The sequence below is a fragment of the Hemiscyllium ocellatum genome, chromosome 23 (genome assembly GCF_020745735.1).
Source record: "Hemiscyllium ocellatum isolate sHemOce1 chromosome 23, sHemOce1.pat.X.cur, whole genome shotgun sequence".
Taxonomy (NCBI): Eukaryota; Metazoa; Chordata; class Chondrichthyes; order Orectolobiformes; family Hemiscylliidae; genus Hemiscyllium; species Hemiscyllium ocellatum.
The window spans coordinates 25,997,778-26,019,778 of NC_083423.1; the positions used below are offsets into that span (position 1 = coordinate 25,997,778).

Genomic DNA, 22,001 nt, shown 5'->3' on the forward strand with positions numbered 1-22,001 from the left:
AGAACCCTTTATCAGGACCCCACCCCACACACATACCTTCACAACCCCAAAAACCCACACAAATCCACCTTACACATCCCCATATAGTCCCCTCACACAACTCCTATATACCTTTCCTTACCCTCGCTCACCCTGCATACCTCCCCAACATTCTCCAAAATACCACCTTTCATACCCCCATCACAAATCCTCCTCACATATCCCCATACAGTCCCCTCATAAACTCCTACACACCTTCCACCTTACATCTCTTACAAACTCCACAAACCGCCTCCACATATTCCCCCCCCCAACACCATCACTTCACACCCCTCTCTCAAACCTCTCCTTCACCCCTCCATGCCTCCTCCTTACACTTCCCTCCCACACACTTTTCCACCCACAAACTCCTTGTCCCACACACTCCCCTCACACCCTATCACAATCACCTCCCACTGACAACCCCTACACAACCTTCTCCCTCCCCACAAACCTTCCCTCATCCTCACTCCATATCCGACCTCATCCTGTGCACACTTTGCCCTCACACGTTTCCACACACTTCCCCCTCACAGTACCTGAATACCTTCCCCTCATCCCTTCCTCCATTTTCCGACTTGCTCAATAAGGGAAACATGGGTTACAGGGAAAGTGGACATGAGGAGTATCAGATTAGCCACGATCGTATTGAATGGTGGAGCAAGTTCGAGGAGCCAAATGGTCTACTCCTGTTGCTATTTCTCATGATCTTATATTGGAACCACTTGCTGTGCCCTTCAGAAAATCACTGGTTTCAAATTGTAATCTACTGTTTTAGTATTTCTGCTAACATTTTCCTGCATTTTATTTGGATATTTTTATAGTTGGAAACAGCAGTATAACAAATGGCCGCAGCTCAATGGCATGTTCACATAAAGAGATTGATCTTTAAAATTTGACATGAGGGAGTAGTTTTGTTTTTACACAATTTGCCATTCGGATTTTAAATGCCCTACTTTACCTGATGGTGGAAACAGATCCAGTGGTAACTTTCAAAAAGAATTGGACAATAACTATAACCAGAAAAAGCTTACAGAGACACAAGGAAAGAGCAAGGGTGTGGAATCACCTGAATTTCTCTCCTAAAGTACTAATGTAGACTTAACGTGTTAAATGACCTCCATCTGAGTGGTTTTATTCTATAATTTTAGGAAATGTTAACTGATATCTTCTACTAATTTTGATTTCTATTGTTTCTCCATTCAGGTTTGTCCAGTTTTTCCTCAGACTGGGTTGTGGTAAAGCATCCCCAGACCCAAGGAGCCAACCGATGCTTTTACAGTATTCCCTGAACGGGGGCCTTAGTTGGGGTGTTCTCCAGGAATTTCTCTTCAGCAATTCGAGTAACGTGGGCCGATACATTGCACTTGAGATCCCACTGAAGGCTCGATCCTCCTCCACCCGTCTGCGTTGGTGGCAGCCATCTGAAAATGGGCATTTTTATAGCCCCTGGGCCATTGATGAGGTAGGATTTTGCATATAAAAATCAACAGAGAGTTGTAATAAACAGCTACATCCAATTCTTAACCAAAGCTAAATATTATGAGGAATTAACTTGGTGCTGAGTCTCCATAAGGTCAAGCAGAGGAAATGTAACCCAAAATTTCAGGTCTTAGTGGCTATTCAATGACCGCCTTTGAAGGGACGATGATAGCATACTGGTAAAGTTATTGGAGTAATATTCCAGATGACTTCCAGACACATGTCCCATCAGAGCGACTAGATTAATTCAAATTTAATTCAGTAATTATTCTGGAATAAAATGCTCATTTCATTAACAATGATCAGTAAACTTGAGTATAAAAGGCACAGTTCGTTTAAGCTGTTCGCCTTGTGCTCATCAGGATGTTTTGCAAGAATACCAAAGGGACAAACCAAAATCTATCCTGCATGAGATAGCAGTATCTCTCATTGATGAAGGTGGTGCCATGGAGAATGTATCCATTAATGTTGTTTGGAAGATGACCATTAGTGCATTAGGCCCTGTGTTCCCTGAATGGCCTGAACAGAGTAGATGTTGGGAAGGTGTTTCCATGGTAGGAGTGACTAGGACCTGAGGGCATAGCCTTAGAGTAAAGGGAAGACCTTTTAGAATGGAGGTAAGGAGAAACATCTTCAGTCAGAGAGTGGTGAATCTATGGAATTCATTGCTATAGATGGCTTTGGAGGCCAGGTCATTGAGTATATTTAAGACTGAGATAGATTGGTTGAGTATGGGGAGTTATCGGGAGGAAGCAGGAGAGTGGGGTTGAGAAACTTATCAGCCATGATTGAATGATGGAGCAGACTTAATGGGCTGAATGGGCTAATTTCTGTTCCTATGTCTCATCGTCTTTGGTCTTATTTTTAGCATGTTATTTGTGTCTTCTTTTGTGAAGACAGAAGTGAAGTTTGTATTTGACCAATTCATCATCTGTTTTGTTCCCCATTAAATATTCTCCTGTTTCACACTGTAGGAAACAATTTTTTTTCTCTTTACATACCTATGGAAGCTTTTAGTATAAGTCTGTAACTTCCCTGCATGCTTACTCTCATACCCTATTTTACCCCTCTTAATCATTCTCTTTGTCTCCCTTTGCTGAAATCTAAACTGTTCCCAATCCTCATGTTTGTGGTCCAATTTGTGCACCATTTCCTTGGATTTAATACTCCCCCTACTTTCCTTACCACTTTTTCCATTTGTTTTCATGCCAAATGGGATAAATAACTTTCGCAGTTTATCCATGCGCTCTTTAAATACTTGCTTATGTTCATCCCCCATCTTCCCTTTAAAGAATGATATCAAAGCCAGCTCATGCCTCATTACATTATAATTTCCTTCACGTACATTTAGGACCCTAGTCTAAGAAACAACTATGTCTCTCTCCATCTTCATGAAGAATTCTATCCTATTGTGGTCACTCTTCCTGAAGGGCTCAGACACAACTAGATAATCGTCAATTCCTTCCTCATTGCTCAAAACCCAGTCAAGGAAGGCCTTTTTGTTGAATTGATTCCTCTACATATTGATAAGTAAAATTATCCTGTATACACTGGTGTTTCTAAGCTTCCGCATCCAAATTCTACTTCACCAGAGCTAAAATCCTTCCTCACAATCACATTAATTTATTTTTTAATCAGCAGTGCTACCCCACTTCCTTTTCTTCATTGTCTGCCTTTCTAAAAATTGAAAATCCCTGCATATTTAGTTCTCATTCCTGGTCACCCTGCAACCATGTCTCTCTAATCTCCACTGTATCATACCACTTTATATCTATTTGTGCAACTAATTCATCCATCTTGATGTGAATGCTTTGCACATTAAGGCAGAAGGCTTTAAGGCTTATCTTGTTAGCGTTCTTAGTCCTGTGGTCTGCTTAGTTCTAGCCCTTGAAGTTTCTGCCTATTAGCACTGCTGCCTCACAACGCCAGGAACTCTGATTCAATTCCAGCCTCAGGCGACTGTCTGTGGGATGTTTGCACGTTCTCCCCATGTCTGTGTAGGTTTCATCAGGGTGCTCCGGTTTCTTCCCACAATCCAAAGATGTGCAGATTAGGTGAATCGGCCATGCTAAATTGCTGATAGTACTCAGGGATGTGTAGGTTAGGTGCGCTAGTCATGGGAAATGTAGAGTAAAAGGGGTAGGAGAAAGGTTTGGGTGGGATACTCTTTGGAGGGTCAGTGTGGACTTGTTGGGCCAAAATAGCCTGTTTGCACACTATAGGGATTCTATGATTTCCCGTTCTATCTTTATTTTATTCCTTATTTCCCTGTCTACTGTCTCTGTATAGGTTTCCATTTCCCCGCCATTTTAGTTTAAACTCTCCTGACCACACTTGCAAATTCATTCCCTTGGACAGCAGTTCCAATCATGCCCAGGTGGACCCAGTCAAACTTGTAGTGGAGCCAGCTCCCACAGAGTCAGTCCCAATCCTCTTACACCATCTCTTCAGCTATGTATATATCGGACATATCCTGGAATTTCTACTCTGACTAGCATGTGACATCAGTAGCAATTCCAAGATCACTAACTTTGAGGTCCTACTTTTATCTTCTTTCTAGCTCTGCTTTTAGGACCTCAGTCCTGTGTCTTTGGTACTTATATGTACTATGATCGCTGACAGTTCACCCTCCCAATTCAGGTAGTCCTGTAGCCACTCCGAGGCATCCTTAGCCCTAACACCTGTGAGGTAACATATCATCCTGAAGTTTTGTTTGTGGCCACAGAACAGTCTGTGTATTCTCTTTATCATTGAATCCCTTAATATCACAGCATTGCCATTCTTTTTCCTCTTGTCCTATGCAGAAGAGCCAATTATGGTGCAATGACTTTGGCTGCTTCCACTTGCCCATAAGAGGCCAATCCCCAAAATGTATTCAAGGTGGTATACTGTTGAATAAGGGAGTAGCCACAGGAGTTTCCTGCATTACCTGTGTCGTCCTCTTACTCTGTCTGGTGGTCACCCATTCCTTTGCTGCCTATGGAGTCTTACCCTATGGTGTGACCACCTCTCTATATGTGCTATCCACAATACTCTGAGCCTCGCAAATGCACCAGTGTCCCCAGCCGCCATTCCGACTCCAAAACCTCAGCTTCCAGGAGCTATAGCTGAGAACCTACCCATGCTTCAGTAAGAACAAAGAGAACAGAGAAAATGGTAAAAGGGGTGGCATGGTGGCACAATGGTTAGCACTGCTGCCTCACAGCACAAGGACCCAGGTTCGATTCCAGCCTCAGGCGACTGTCTGTGCGGAGTTTGCACATTCTCCCTGTGTCTGCGTGGGTATCCTTCGGGTGCTCCAGTTTCCTCCCACAATCCAAAGATGTGCAAGTTAGGTGAATTGGCCATGCTAAATTGTCCATAGTGTTAGGTGCATTAATCAGAGGGAAAATAGGTCTGAGTGGGTTACTCTTCGGAGGGTCGATGTGGACTTGTTGGGCTGAAGGGCCTGTTTCCACACTAGGTAATCTAAGGGAGAGGAGGTGGCAATGTTAATCAAGGACAGTGTTACACAGAAAGGACATTTGAGGACTCGTCTACTGAGGTAGTATGGACTGAGGTTGAAAACAGAAAGTAGAGGTCACCCTGTAGGGAGTTTTCTATGGGCCTCCGAATAGTTCCAGAGATGTAGAGGGTAGGATTGCAAAGATGATCCTTGGTAGGAGTGAGAGTGATAGAGTAATTGTTATGGGGGACTTTTACTTTCCAAATATTGACTGGGAATACTATGATTCAAGTATTTTTAGATGGATCAGTTTTTGTCCGATGTGTGCAGGAGAGTTTCCTGACAGTGTGTAGACAGACCTACAAGGGGCGAGGCCACATTAGATTTGGTACTGGGTAATTAACCCAGCCAAGTGTTTGATTTGGAGGTAGGTGAGCACTTTGGTGATAGTGACCACAATTCATTTACGTTTACTTTAGTGATGGAAAGGGATAAGTATATACCACAGGGTAAGAGTTAAGGCTGGGGAGAAAGGCAATTACGTTGCAATTATGCAGGATTTAGGATGCATAGGATGGGGAAGGAAACTGCAGGGGATAGGCACATTTGAAATGTGGAGCTTATTCAAGGACCATCTATTGCGGATCCTTAATAAGTATGGCCGGCAGGGGGGAGGTTGTGGATGGTGGGAGCTGTGGTTTACTAAAGAAGTTGAATCTCTTGTCAAAAGGAAGAAGAAGGCTTATTTTAGTATGGGATGTGAAGGCTCAGTTAAGGCGATTGAGAGTTACATTAGCCAGGAAAGATCTAAAGAGAGAGCTAAGAAGAGCCAGGAGGGGACATGAGAAGTTGTTGGCGGATAGGATCAAGGAAAACCCTAAAGCTTGTTATAGCCAAATCAGGAATAAAAGAATAACTAGAGTAAGATTAGGGGCAATCAGACATAGTAGTGGGAAGTTGTGTGTAGAGTCAGAAGAGATGAGGGAAGCACTAAATGAATACTTTTCATTCAGTATTCACACAAGAAAAAGACTATGTTGTCTAGGAGAATACTGCGATACAGGCTACTAGACTAGATGGGATTGAGGTTCACAAGAAGGAGGTGTTAGCAATTCTGGACAGTGTGAAAATAGGTAAGTGTCCTGGGCCTGATGAGATTTATCCTAGGATTCTCTGGGAGCCAAGGATGAGATTGCTGAGCCTTTGGCTTTGATTTTTATGTTGTCATTGTCTACAGGAATAGTGCCAGAAGACTAGAGGATAGCAAATGTTGTTCCCTTATTCAAGAAGGGGTGTAGAGACAACCCTGATAATTATAGGCCAGTGAGCCTTACTTTGGTTGTGGGTAAGCTGTTGGAAAAGTTTATAAGAGATAGGATTTATAATTATCTAAAAAGGGATAAGTCAACATGGTTTTGTGAAGGATAGCTCATGCCTCACAAACATTATTGAGTTCTTTGAAAAGGTGATTAAACAGGTGGATGAGGGTAAAGTGGTTGATATGGTGTATATGGATTTCAGTTTGGCGTTTGATAAAATTCCCCACGGTAGGCTATTGCACAAAATACAGAGGCGTGGGATTGAGGGTGATTTTGCGGTTTGGATCAGAAATTGCCCAGCTGAAAGAAGACAGACAGTGGTCATTGATGGGAAATGTTCATCCTGGAGTTCAGTTAAAATGGTGTACCACAAGGATCTGTTTTGGGTCCCCTGCTGTTTGTAATTTTCATAAATGACCTGGATGAGAGCATAGAAGGATGGGTTAGTAAATTTGCAGATGACACTAACTTCGGTAGCATTGTGGATAGTGGCGAAGGTTATTGTAGTTTACAGAGAGACATAGATAAGCTGCAGGAGGGGTGGCAAATGGAGTTTAATGCAGAAAAGTGTGAGGTGATTCACTTTGGAAGGAGTACCTAGCTAATGGTAAGATTCTTGGTAGTGTAGATGAGCAGAGGGATCTCGGTGTCCAGGTACATGGATCGTTGAAAGTTGCCACCCAGGTTGATAGGGTTGTTGAGGAGGCATGTGGTGTGTTAGCTTTTATTGGCAGAGGGAGTTTCCAAACCATGAGGTCATGCTACAGCTGTCCAAAACCCTGGTGGGGCCGCACTTAGAGTACTGAATACAGTTCTGGTCACCGCATTATAGGAAGGATGTGGAAGCTTTAGAAAGGGTTCAGAGGAGATTTACTAGGATGTTGCCTGGTATGGAGGGAAGGTCTTACGAGGAAAGGCTGAGGGACATGAGGCTATTTTAATTAGAGAGAAGAAGGTTGAGAAGTGACTTAATTGAGGTATATAAGATAATATATGGTGGATACTGAGAGCCTTTTTCCTCGACTAGCACAAGAGGACATAGCTTTAAATTGAGGGATGATAGATATAGGACAGATGTCAAAGGTAGTTTCTTTACTCAGAGAGTAGTAGGGACGGGGAACGTACTGCCTGCAACAGTAGTAGACTCGCCAGCTTTAACGGCATTTAAATGGTCATTGAATAGGCATATGGACAAGAATGGAATAGTCTAGGTTGGATGGGCTTCAGATTGGTTCCACAGGTCAGTGAAACATTGAGAGCCAAAGGGCCTGTGCTGTGCTGTAATGGTCTATGTTCTATGTTGGCCTCGGGTACTGAACCTGTGCCCAACTTCCCGTGTAGAATGGGCATAGAGATATCGAGAGTATGAGCATTTATTAATGATTGCACACTGTTCAGGACCTAATGAGTTGCCTCAAAGAAATGAAGCAAGACCTGGACAAAATTCAGACTTTGGTTAATAAATGACTATTAATAATTGTGCTATGTAAGTGCCAGATAATGAACATCTCCAGCAAATGAGAGTTTAACTGATACTTATTAACAGTCAAAGGCATATCCATCACTGAATTCCTTGCTGTCCATAGAATCCCTACAGTGTGGAACAAGCCATTTGGTCCATCAAGTCCCCAGACCCTCCGAAGGGTATCTCATCCAGACACATTCCCCTTCCTACAACCCTACATTTTCCATGACTAATGCACTTAACCTACACATTCCTGAACACTATGAGCAATTTAACATGATTAATTCATCTATCCTTCACATCTTTGGACTTTGGAAGGAAACTGGAGCACCCAGAGGAAACCCACGCAGACATGGGAAGAATGTGTCAACTCTGCACAGATAGTCACCTGAGGCAGGAATTGAACCCAGGTCCCTGGCACTGTGAGGTAGCAATGCTAACAACTGAGCCACTGCACTGCCCAACATCCTGGGTTGTATCATAAATCAGAAACTTAACAGGACCAACAATCCAAATACAGTGGCGACATCAGCAGGTCAGACTCTAGTGAATAAGCCATCTCCCAACTCCCCAAAGCCTGCCCACCATTTACAAAGCACAGGAGTATGATGGTATGCTGTTCACTTGCCTGGATGAATGCAACTCCAACATTAAGAAGTTCAACACCATCCAGAGCAAAGTAGCCCCCTTGATCGCTACTTTGTTCATAACTCAATTTTCATACTTAAAACAAGTTCAGCAAATTGCCATGGTTCCTCTGGTGACATTCTCCACCACCTAGAAGCTCAAGGGCATCAAGCATGAAGAAACATAGCCACCTGCAAATTTCCCTCCAAGTCACATTGCTATCCTGAATTGGTATTGTGTTGTCATTTCTTCACAGTTGCTGGGTCAGAAAACTGGAACTCCTTCCCTAGTTACACTGTGGGTATAGCTGCACCACACAGACTGCAGTGGTTCAAGAATATAACTCACCATCAACTTCTCAACGCAATTAGGGATACACAATAAATGCTGGCGCTGCCAGTAATGCTTACATTGAAGGACCAATAATATATATAAAAATGAGCATGTTGGTAGTAGGATGAAGACAAACAAGACTCAGCTCTGACACATACAGATTCTCAGTTTTATACATATGAATGAAGAATGGCCATTTGGGTAAAAGCACATTGGGCCATTTTCACTTGTGGACCACACAGGGTTACACCCAAAGTGTTGACTCTCTTGCTCCTCAGATGCTGCCTAACCCGCTGTGCCTTTTCCAGGACTGTACTTTATCAAATTATGTCATCAGAGAAACAGAATATAAGTCCGGGTTTTGGGGGAAACACCATGGAGTGAGAAAGTGCTATTTGAATCTTGAACAAACTCTAGGCTTATAGACAGTATCCCTTCCCATTGAATTCAGTGGAAATATTCTTCAGCATTTTTGTTGTAAGATAAGATAATCAGCAAAATTGTAAACTATCTATCCATTTCTGTACTTGCTTCTTACAAAACAGGCTAGCAGTCTAAAAATGAATCCTTCATCTCCAATCTCTAGTATGTTTAGCCTGAATATTTTAGTTCTTTTCTTAGTATTTTTTGTCTTTTTATTTCTTCTTTACTAATACCTCATTCCAAATGAAACAGATTGTGATTGGAGGAAGCATTACTGGTAACACAGTGATTGAAGATAACTTCAGCACATTGGATCACAGGAAGTGGCTGCTCCACCCAGGAGGCACAAAGATGCCTGTCTGTGGCTCGAATGGGGATGCTTTGGTATTCATTGAGAAGGCTTACACTCGTTACGTTATCTCGACTGATGTGGTGGTGAACGAGGATTCCTTTTTGCAGTTTGATTTTGCTGCTTCCTGCTCTGTCACAGACTCTTGTTATGGTAAATGTCTTTTTGATGAGTAAAGGTTCAAAAGATTTAAGCCCCTGACATCCTTGGTGCTCTACCCAGCTGATATTGGATGAGACTCCCATTCATCCTTGACTAGGCCATATTTTCACTCTTTGCATGTGGATTGAGGTTCAGGGAATTTCCTGTTATTATATTCATGGATCCTCAATGAACCTGTAATTTTCCCAATGAAAAATTAGGAGGAGGCTGGAATTGGACCCATCACATTCCTATACAAGCCAAAGGTAGAATAAAGGCAGGTAGACAGTGAGGACAGCAGATTAAAAAGTCCACCTCTATCCACTGTGACATCAGCTCAGTTCTATGGATGGCTATGGTTCCCTAGTTCACATCCCACACACCCTGACTATTTCATGCCCCTTTATATCTCAATTCCCCCTCCATATCACTGGGAAGACTTTGAAATGTTCTGTAAAGAATAAAATAAACAATAATCCATTGAAACTTCTGTTGAACAAAAGCTCTTCAGTGCTCATTGATTTGTCAAAATAAACAACAGGCTTTGCTAAAAAAAACTCCTCAAAATACGTCAATGTTTTCACCTACTCATAAGACTATTAATCAAAGAAATCCAAGTCCCCTTCATGATTGTGCAAACAATTTCTGAGTAGCCACATTTTTAAAGCAAAGCCAAGCATTAACAATGAACTTCAGTTGCACAGCTAAATAAACAAATCCTCTAGGGTGAATGAAATGGAGCATCTGAAGCTTTATTTAAACAACTGTTTTAAAGGCTTAACAAATGAACTTTCAATCAAAGAGGTCATACATCTAAATTTTTAATACTGTGCAGTAAAGAATAGTACTTCTTGTCTAATGGATGAAGTACTTTAATGCATTTGAATTTTTTTTGTCAACTAATGCCCTTTACCTTATAATCAATCACAATATTAAAGCCTACTTATTATAAACCATCTAACTATGGCATTTGATGTTGTCTAGATTTTTTAAACTAATCTGTCAAATAGTTCCAAACTCCAAAATGAGTTTATGCCAAGGTTTACATACTGTTGGACTTAACATGTTTCATTCAGTTTTCAGGAACTAATTTGCCTCACTGAAGATATCAATCTCGGGAAATTCACAATTGAATAGGCATTTAATGTACTCAACTCAAGGTTACTTTGAGAGTGCTTCAACTTTCTACTTGTCATAATTTCTACTCTAACCAAATTGAATAGCTGTGGGGATTTGGTGGAAAATTTAAATTCCAGTGGAAATTCAGTTGAAATCCTTTTGATTGCATGATATGGATATGTCCACTTTCACAATGTCCAAGCAATTACATCTCACTCTTCAGAAACAGAGTTGTTTAAATGGTCAAACAAGGACAGATTATCTCAAAGATGCCTACCTCACACATGCCAGTGCTGGACTGGCATGGACAAAGTTAAAAATCACAAATACCAGATCATAGTCCAACAGGTTTATTTGGAAGCACGAACTTTCGGGGCGCTTTCTCTTCATCCTTTAAAGTTAGTGCTTCCCAATAAGCCTGTTGGACTATAAACTCGTGTTGTGTGACTTTTTACTTTATCTCACGCATGGTTGAATATCTTTCCCAAGAAAAAAGTCAGATCCTTTCTGAGGTTTGTGAGTTCCTTTGAAGATATGTGCAGAGAGTTCATAGTTTTCCAGGGTCTCACAGGAGTTTCCAACCTCTTGATGTCAGGGACATGTAAGTGTTAACAGTGGATCCATGCTCCCCACTATCAGCATTTAAAGAAACACTGGAATCTGGCTTTATCCTGGTGTAATCAGATTTTGCTCCAAACTTCTAAATTCCTAAGCAGAAATTTCCTTCTCTACTCATTCACAGTCCAAGAGTTTCAGGGGCTCTATCTTCCAGACAACTCTAGGGTTTAAATATGAAGGTTGATTTCACACTCCTGTCCTACTATTAAGATACTATCCATATAGGGCCATGGGTCACAGAATCAAAGCTACAGAGTAGTGCTACTTAGATTTCATGCTGTTTCAGAAATCTGGGATTATGGAATTACATTTTGATACCATCCCGTATTCATTCAACTGGCACATCTCAAACATAAACAAATCAATGCTCCACGTGTAAGACAGAACAAATTTAGTAACAGTTTGACAAATATGTTAGATCTGTCTCTACTTTGGTTGCTATGGACAGACATTAATTTGTCCTCATTTTATTCATTTTTACTATGTATAACGAACCATTGAGCATTTTGTCAGTTACTTTATGAAGTTAATTAGTAACATACTTGCAAGTATTTTAAAGGATTAACTAAAATGGGACAACTCCTTCTTCAAACTGTGTGCAATACTTTTTATTGTAGCATCTACCCCAAAACATTAGACTTAATTCAACATTTTCTCAGCTGGGAGCTGTGTTTGTAGGCATCAATTTGGAGCCAGTGGTTTTCCATTCATTGACATAAATGGGTGGAAAATCATAAGCTACGTTCCTGCTAATTCAGACAATGCATCCTCTGAGTGTCACACCCTGCTCGCTAACCTTCTAAGGGAAAATTACTTTTTTTTTTCATTTTCTTCATTTCCCAATTAGAAAACAAGTCAGCAAATCTCACAATCAAAACTGGTAATTTTACTTCACAAAGTACTATCAGCTTCGAGAAATCTTATTTGAATCTTTGAATTGCAAATGTAGATTAGGTTCATGAAAAGTCTTTCAGCAGCACAAAACTAATAGGTAATAGTTTCACAGCTGTAGTTCCACACACCTTCCAACAGGTGACTAAGGAAAGTCACATCCTGCTGATTGTAACATGAGCTTAGGAAGGTAATTACAACAGCTTTATACAATTTTACTTATTTAATTTTGCATGTGATGGGGAAATCAATCAGATGCATACCATTTTAGTTCATGTATGTTTTCAGCTGAAGGAGTTAGCAACAAAATAGCAAACTCTACAATATGGGCATCTGTCCTCAAGTGGAGGCTTTGGGATGGGGAGGAAAATGACTTACTAGAAATTCAATGGAGCAGTGCACGTATGTTCAAACTTGGAATAGCTAGTTATCTATACGCTGAACGTACATGCAGTCAAATCATTAAAATGAGACAAAAGATTCTGTGATAAGGTGTTGGATATGATTGTTTGGATCTCTTCCATTCATTCAGCTGTGGAACTTGAGTATTCAGTGGACCTAGGACTGAACTGGCAGCCTGTGCTGACAGATTGCTTGCCAACTAATGTGGAATGTAACAAATACCATCTACAGAGGATTTTGATGTCCGACATTTTCAACAAGTGGACGAGACTCACACTGCCATTGCCACCTTACACCAGGTAAGTAGAATGCTGCTCCTTTCTTCTTTCAAAATTTGCAAATCGTTCCGGATTAAAAATACAAATACCTGTATTTCAAATTTACACATCAGTCATTTTGTAGGAGAGGCCATGATAGAGTGGGTTGGTGAGATTAAATAAAGGTAGAAGTGATTATGTTCTATAGTCTGAAAACATTTCACTTTTAATAGAACAATTTAAAAGCCACTTTTTCTGTAAGAAATTAAGATTTCCAGCTATTTCAGCAAACAGTAGAAGCAAAATCAGCTCAGGTATCTGATAGCAGGCATCAACTGATCTGATTTACAGAATCCCAAAGGGAAAATTATTCTGGTTTCTCACTATAGCATCAATCAAATAAATTCCCCAGTGAAACAGTTATTTAACTAATTTCTGTTTAACTAATGAGCTGTACTTTGTGTATCAGGATGTGACCGGGCTTGGTTATAATGATGTACATGTCAGATAGCCTGCCCACAGTACTGTCTAGACTGGTACATGCAGAAATCCCAGTTGGATGAAATAACAGGTGCGGGCACCTGTAATGATCACAAATTGTGCCGTATGTTTAAAGTCTCTATCCGTATCTCCCATATTTATATCACTGTAAATATTTTATACCTTGCTTTGAGCTTCTGAAAAAATGTGGACAATAGTGTCATCTAGTGGTTAACATGAGTACTGCAGAATACTGATTTGCTGTTATTCAAACCAGTTTAACTTTGATTCTCAGACCAGATGTTATATTTCAAATGTTAAGGTCTAAACTAAAGCCAGATTCTTGATGAAGAGCTTTTGCCCAAAATGTCGATTTTCCTGCTTCTCGGATGCTGACCTGCTGTGCTTTTCCAGCACCACTCTGATCTAAACTCTGGTTTCCAATATCTGCAGTCCTCTCTTTTGCTAGTAATTAAAACCTTTTATGCACCTAATGCTATATTCTCTTCTCAAATCAATTTTGCCAAATGCTTGTTCCTGATTCTAGATCCAATCTAGATTCGTTGTGTGAATAAAACTCACCTGATTGAGACGAACAGTGTAGGTTCTCATTTAAAATAAAGTACCTCCATTTCCCATTCCATTCCTCCAATCTGCGGTTTTACCATTTGCTTCAACAGTGGCTGAGGCTCCTGACAAACTCCAGTCGAGCCTCGTTAATACACATAAACCTGATCCTGTAATTTACTTGGGTCCGCAATGAAATTGAACTGGAGCAGGATGTCTGCTACAGAAACACCATCAGATAGATCATTTCATTACAATTACTTGCAAGATACTGTTTTTACTAGTGTCTCCCAGTTTATTAGGTTCGCAGAGACTCCAGAACCAAAACAAACCCTGTAGGTTGATATGCTTCTATAAAATGTTAAATAAACAATTAAACATTTCTAAATAGCAAAGGTAAAATTTTAATTTTAATGAAATTTTCTTGAGGGCTACTTTATTTTAACTAAGTCCTTTATCGGGTGATATAGTCATCTTTAGTAGTATCACTACTTCAAGTGTGATCTCATAGCTGTAGTAAGATTTCCTCACTCCTGTACTCAAATCCTCTTCCAATAAAGACCAACGTGCCATTTTCTCTCGGTTTACTGCATCTGTGTGATTGCTTTCAGTGACTGGTACAGAGGAGCGACTAGATCTCTTTCCCAATCCAACACCATTTGAATAATACTCTGCTTTTCTGATTTTATGTTCTGCTTTTCCTACCAATATGGACAGCTTTGCAATTATTCGTGTGATTCTTCATCTGCCATATTCATTCATTCAATTTGTAAAAGTTGCCTTGAAGCCTCTACTTCCTCCTCATTACTCATAATTCTTTTTAGTTTTGTATTATCTTCATGAGGTATTGGGTATAAAGTTACCAAACATTTATTTTTTAAAAAGCTGATACAAACCTGTCGACAAAAGTGAGAACTGCAGATGCTGGAGATTAGAGTCAAGAGTGTGGTGCTGGAAAGGCACAGCAGGTCAGGTAGCATCCGAGTAGCAGGAAAATTGACATTTCGGGCATAAGCCCTTCATCAGGACCTGTAGGCAAAATGCGACAGCTAGAACCTCAATTTCTACAGTTTGGAGGTTAAATCTAAGCAATTATGTGTTTCTCTCAAACACAGCCACTGCACTTCAAGTAATTCACAGTATATGAGATGTTTGAGACATGATTACACTTAATTTAAGGCTTTAAGAAATGAAACTGTTCAGTATTAATTATCCAATGGACAGTGTTTATTATAATAGTAATGTTCATACAATACACTATGCCTTTGTTGTAGGGTTCAAAACTGCTCTCTCCTCTTTGCTGACCTCCTCCTACCCCATAGGTGCTCATCTGTCTCCCTTTACAGACATACCTTCCACCCAGCCCCACTCCTTAGCTTCACAAGCCTTGCCTCTACTTGTTCTCCAGCTCTGCCACCTTAGGCCTTGGAGTCAAGAGTGTGGTGCTGGAAAAGCACAGCAGGGCAGGCAGCATCCAAGGAGGAAGAGAGTCAACGTTTCGGGCAAAAGCCCTTCATCAGGAGTGACTAGTTGATGACTCTAATCTCCAGTATCTGCAATCCTCACTTTCGCTTAGGTCTTGGAGTTCCTACTAAGTCTGGCCTTGTTTTTCCCAACCTCAGTAATCTTGCTCAACCACTACTCACCTTCTTACTGCATTTCCAATCACAGGCTGATTCTCTTCCACATTTACTGCTGATGAGCTCAATTTGACAGCACGAGAGAGGACTGGCTTCTGTTTGGATGAACAACTACTCACAGATTTTGACTATTGCAGATATGTGGGTAACTTCTCTCTGGTTGCCCCTGGGATTGAATTTTCCTAGACAATTTTTGGACTTTTGAGGTAGATCTGCCCACTACTCTCATGTATTTTGAACATTGTTAAGCAGTGCATTAAGCCCAAAAGTGACCATGCTTAGTGTTCATAAGCAACATCCATGTCATTGTTCAAAGTAGAGTTAGATAGACTTTTGATAGATTAGATTAGATTACCTACAGTGCGGAAACAGGCCCTTCGGCCCAACAAGTCCACACCGACCCTCCGAAGAGTAACCCACCCAATCCCATTCCCCTCTGACTAATGCACCTAACACTATGGGTAATTTAGCATGGCCAATTCACCTGGCCTGCACATCTTTGGACTGTGGGAAGAAACCGGAGCACCTAGAGGAAACCCACACAGACACAGGGAGAATGTGCAAACTCCACACACAGTCACCAAGGCTGGAATCGAACCTAGGACCCTGGTGCTGTGAGGCAGCAGTGCTAACCACTGAGCCACAGTGCCGCCCATGACCTTTGGGGGTTAAGGAATGCAGACCGGGCAGTGTGTTTGAGACCACAACCAGATGAGGCATGATCTTACTGAATGGCCTAATCCTGTTCCTAAATTCTATGCTCCTATGTAACTCCAAACGTAAACACCCCAATGGGTTTCCTTTAGTAGCTTCTATCTCCTCAAGAACAATTAGGGACTGCAATAAACTTCCACAAACCTAGTCTTCATGCCCTTTAAGAATTCATGTTTTAAAAGTTCCGTTTAACTGTTTAAATTAATGTGAGCATTGACTGCACTCTTTATAAACCCCCTGTGAAAATTCTATCCTGGTGGACTACAGAGGGAACCATACTAAGCACTAGGTAAACCTATCAGGAAACCAGCAACACTTGTTTTGGTAAGTTAGGAGAAATATTTCTTCATTGACAAACAGGTGCACTCCTGACCTATATAAACTTCCTGCCTCTGGACCTCCCTTCCTCTGGGCAAAGGTGAGGACTGCAGATGTTGGAAACCAGATTCTAGATCAGAGTGGTGCTGAAAAAGCACAGCAGGTCAGTCAGCATCCGAGGAGCAGGTAAATCGACGTTTGGGCAAAAGCCCTTCATCAGGAATGGAGGCAGGGAGCCTTCAGGATGGTGAGATAAGTGGGGGTGGGCCGGAGGGGGGGGGAGCTGGGGAGAAGGTAGCAAAGAGTCCAATAGGTGAATGGGGGTGGGGATGGAGGTAATAGGTCAGAGGGCAGGGTGGAGCAGTTGGGTGGGAAGGAAGATTGGCAGGTGGGACAGGTCATGAGGGCGGTGCTGAGCTGGAAGGTCAGGGGAGGGGAAATGAGGAATCTCCTCCCTTCCTCTGCTAGGTCCCCCTAATTAACATTTCTTTGCAGCATTGTAGAAGCCTATTGTACAAAATATATATGAGATGCAACTGTATCTTTCATTTTTAGAGGATTTAATATCATGTATTTCAAAACAGCTAAAGTTGTTTTTATCAAACCCTTCTATTTTGTGGAATATATTATGCAAATTTCCTCAATACCTTTATCAAGTTCATTAATAAGGGCAATGTTTCACAGCAATTTATTACATGAATTGAGAATTTCTTTAGATATATCTTCACAAGTACTTGAAAATAGAATGCTGTGAGTCACTCAGTGCTTGAATATAGAATTCCATCAATGCAATCTCAAATAATTTACATTCTCTACCCCACCCCACACAAGGGTAGCGATATGTTCTCAGGTTGTATTTTTGTTACAATAAAAGGAACATGTACAGTTACAAGGAGTAGCAAAGTGGGCTTATGACTGAAAGCAGCATAGAGATGTCACCGAATACTAGTAATTAGAGACCAATTTTCTATTGTATTATGGTGGGAAACTGAGGCTGGTAGTTCTCATGTACAACTTGTCTTTCAAGTTTGGCATGTGGATTGTCTGCCTGTCTTCAGCTCCTCAGTGGTAGTAGAGCTGGCATCTGTTATTCCGTACAGTTGTACACCCTAATCCAACACTTGACAGCAACCTCGACAGTCTGGCATCCACAGTAATTCCAGTTTTCCCTCGAGTGGTTCCACTCCATTCTTTATTTAAGTAACGTTTTGATTCACTTTATCCAATTTGGATATCTAAATCCTAATTTTGGTGTCCAATTGGAAAGTCATCCATCCATTAGGCATGTGATTGATACAAGTCAAGGTGGATTCTTTACTTCTTCAACATTTCTACATTGAATCTATTTGACCTCCCAGGGTCCAACAAATATCCTGGTCCAATAAAAGTCCCAAAGCTGACAGAGTATGGAGATGCATCCCATATTTGTAGCAGCATCAGCTGAGAGGTTTTACAATATATTTTGTAAACTTGTGACAATATTTGTGTTTAACTCTGCACTCAATTTGTATCCAAAAGGTCACAGGCCACCCGTTTCCGATGGCATCAGCCAGCACCCTTTGAGAAGCAGCAAACATGGGCCATAGATCATCTTTACATCGGGGATGGCTGTGTGGACATGTGCACTGGCCATGGAAGATGCTCACATGGTTCCTGCATGTAAGTGAAGGATCTTGTTGTATTTCTAACTTATTGAAAATAGTACCCTGGAGCTGTTTTCACATTGCTCTATTGCAACACTAACACCACTGGCTCCTCAAATATGTGCAGCATGTAACTAGCAGCATAACCCAAATAAACTTTAATTCGTTAAGGCCATGAGCTAGGAGAACTCAGTAAGGTGAAGGCTAAAGGCAACTTATATCCTGTAACTATGACAAGATAAGATTTGAGATGAATCATTAACCAAATCTGTCATCTAGAGTAGTAGCCTAGAAGTATGGTTGCCATGCAACCTTAAAGTAAAATTAATCTCAGAGGACAGCTAAGATGTTTCTGAATATCCTGAAAGAAATCAGACAGAAAACCTGAGAGAATGGAGTAAGGTTCTGGTTTTGGTTACTTGGATTTCAGTATGGCCTTTGATTTCTTCTTAATGATAATTGAGGTAACTTTGCCAAATATTTTGAATTCATGATTTTCATTTTAGTTCATTTACTAAGTTGTGCTTTTTATTTTTTTCCAACTGGCCAGTGGTAGTATCAATGTGGCGAGTCTTATGTCTCACAGTCAGTCTGCCAGTACATCTCTTAAGACACATGTTCATAATATCATCACTGTATCACAGGGTGGTTCATCTGTGGAATTCACTGCCGCTGAAGGCTCTGATGGCCAAGTCATTGAGTATATTTACGACAGAGATATATAGGTTCTTGATTGGTACAGGAATCAGGGGTTATGGGATAAGGCAGGAGAATGGGGTTGAGAAGCATATCGGCCATGATGGAGCAGACTTGATGGGCCTAATTCTGTTCCTGTACCTTATAATCGTATGACCTGAGGGTAGAGAGATCTCCTACTGCATCTTACCCTGGGATCACTTGAAACATTATTTGTTACAAAAATACGCTATTCGATTGTAAATTAATATCATAATACCAATGCTTGCACAGACACTAATTTCCATAAATGTAACGTCCTTGGTCCCTTTGGAATTGCTATTCGATTAGGCTTGCTCCCTTTAAACCTGGTACTTTAAGAATTGTAGGTTTGTAGTTTAAGAATCACTGACTTGTAGTAGTAGATTACTACCTGTAGGTGGTGCTCACATCAAATAAGCAGGGATGACAACGCAAAATTAAAAATTTTCACACCTATTTGAAAAAAGGGAATGGCAGAACTGACAATGTTTGGACACAAGTAAGCCGCCTTAAAGTAGTGTATCAATTTTTAAATGTTGTTACACTGTATTTTCAGCTGGCTGTATCTGTTAGATTCTTAGTCATAGTGAGGACTGCAGTTGCTGGAGAAGTCAGAGTCAATAAAGTGTGGTGATGGAAAAAGCACAGCAGGTCAGGCAGCATCTGAGGAGAAAGAGGGTCGATGTTTCAGGCTTAACCTTTCATCAGGACTGGGGAGCGGGAAGGGGGCTGAGAAATAAATGGGGGTTTTGGGGGTAGGGGAAAGGTAGTTGGGATGGCAATAGGTGGGTAAACACGAAGGGTTAAGCCCAAAATGTTGACTCTCTTACTCCTCAGATGCTACCTGACCTGTTGTGCTTTTTCCAGCGTCACACTTTATTGACTCTGTTAGATTCTTCAATATCACAATATCCACACCCAATATCTTATGTTACAGAAGATAAAGCAGGCAAGTAAAAGACCCTACTGGAAGCAAAATCACTCTATAAAAGCAGCGTTGGCCATCTATAAAAGTTCATAATAAAGAAGGGGCAGAGTGGCAACCTGTGTGAGACTGCCTATCCTCAAAACCTGGCCCAATATTTTGGGGGAAGCAGGAAAAAAGTAGAATCAAAGAATTTTTTATTATTGTGTCCCAACGTATCCTCTCTGCTTTTACACACGCTGCCACTGATTCTATGTTCACTTACATACTTGCTTATTCATTTTTCTACCATTAAGGAACCTAGGTGATGGGTGATGGTGCACATACCATCAAAACTGAAAGGAATAGGAGAGAAGGCAAGGTGATTGGAAAAGGACATCTAGTCAGTGGCAAAATTAATGATGATTTGCTGCCAGAACCAACTTATTGATATCAGTAACCCAACTACATCTTGAAGCTTTATCTTTAATCTGTCTTCATTCTTGTTTGTTAGATTGTTTATGTTTGGAGTAAGAGCTGAAAATGTGTTGTGGAAAAAGCGCAGCAGGTCAGGCAGCATCCAGGGAACAGGAGATTCGACGTTTCGGGCATAAGCCCTTCTTCAGGAATGAGGCTTGTGGGCCAGGGCTGAGAGATAACTGGGAGGGGAAGGGGTGGGAAGCTGAGAAAGTGATAGGTGGATGAAGGTTGGGGAGAAGGTGATGGGGGAGTGATGGACAGGTCCAGAGGGTGATGCTGAGTTGGAGGCTTGGGACTGGGATAATGTGGGGGGGTGGGGGAGGGGGGGGGGCATGGGGAAGGGGAATGAGGAAGCTGTTGAAATCCACATTCACCCTGTGTGGTTGCAGGGTCCCAAGGCAGAACATGAGGTGTTTTTCCTCTAGGCTTCGGGTGGTAATGTTTTGGCAGTAGAGGATGCCCAGGACCCGTGTGTCTTTGATGAGTGGGAAGGGGAGTTGAAGTGTTCAGCCATAGGGCAGTGGGGTTGGTGGGTGCAGGTGTCCCAGAGATGTTCTCTGAAATGATCTGCAAGAAGGCGTCCTGTCACCCTGATGTAGAGGAGACCACACCCGGTGCAGCGGATGCAGTGGATGACAGTGGTAGAAGTACAGGTAAATTTCTGTTGGATGTGGAAGGATCCCTTGGGGCCTTGGACGGATGTGAGGGGAGTGGTGTGGGCACAGGTTTTGCTCTTCCTGCGGTGGCAGGGAAAGGTGCCCGGAGTGGGGTGTGGGTTGGTGGGGTGGCGTGGACTTGACGAGGGAGTCGCAGAGGGAATGGTCTGTCTGGAACACTGATAGGGAGAGAAATATATCTTTGGTAGTGGTCCATTTGGAGGTGGCGGAAGTGGCAGAGGATGATGCGATGTATGTGGGGGTTGGTAGGGTGGTAGGTGAGGACCAGAGGGTTCTGTCCTTGTTTTGTTGGGAGGGGTGGGGTTCAAGGGCGGTGGTGTGTGAAGTGGAGGAGATGCACTGAAGGGCATCGTCAACCATGTGGGGAGGGAAGTTGTGATCATGGAAGAAGGAGGCCATCTGGGACTTTCTGAGGTAGAATTGGTCATCCTGGGAACAGATGCAGCAGAGGCGGAGGAATTGGGAATAAGGGATGGCATTTTTACAGGAGACAGGATGAAGGAGGTGTAGTCTAGGTAAGCTTTGGGAGACGGTGGGCTTGTAGTAAATGTCTGTGGTTACTCAGTCGCCGGACACGGTGATGGAGAGGTCCAGGAAGGGAAAGGAGGTGTCTGAGATGGTCCAGGTGAATTTGAGGTCAGGGTAGAAGCTATTGGTAAAGTTGATGAACTGTTCAACCTCCTCGTGGGAGCACGAGGCAGTGCCGATACAGTCATCAGTGTAGCAGAGGAACAGGTGGGGTGTGGTGCCAGTGTAACTACAGAAGATGGACTATTCCACATATTCGACAAACAGGCAGGCATAGCTGAGGCCCATATGGGTGCCCATGGCTACCCCTTTGGTTTGAAGGAAATGGGAGGATTGGAAGGAGAAATTGTTCAGGGTGAGGACCAGTTCAGCCAGGCGGATGAGGGTGTTGGTGGAAGAGTACTGGTTGGGATGGCATGAGAGGAAGAAACAGAGGGCTTGAAG

At 41.9% G+C, this 22,001-nt stretch overlaps 1 protein-coding gene across 1 annotated transcript in view; it reads left to right on the top strand.

Moving 5' to 3' along the window:
* The window catches only part of reln (reelin), a 376,824-nt gene that overhangs the window by 319,745 nt on the left and 35,078 nt on the right, over window positions 1–22,001 (top strand). The window contains exons 44-47 of the mRNA XM_060843157.1: window positions 1,225–1,483; window positions 9,365–9,614; window positions 12,763–12,931; window positions 18,127–18,267. Of these exons, the coding sequence (XP_060699140.1) occupies window positions 1,225–1,483; window positions 9,365–9,614; window positions 12,763–12,931; window positions 18,127–18,267 (819 nt within the window). The remainder of the gene's footprint in view (window positions 1–1,224; window positions 1,484–9,364; window positions 9,615–12,762; window positions 12,932–18,126; window positions 18,268–22,001) is intronic.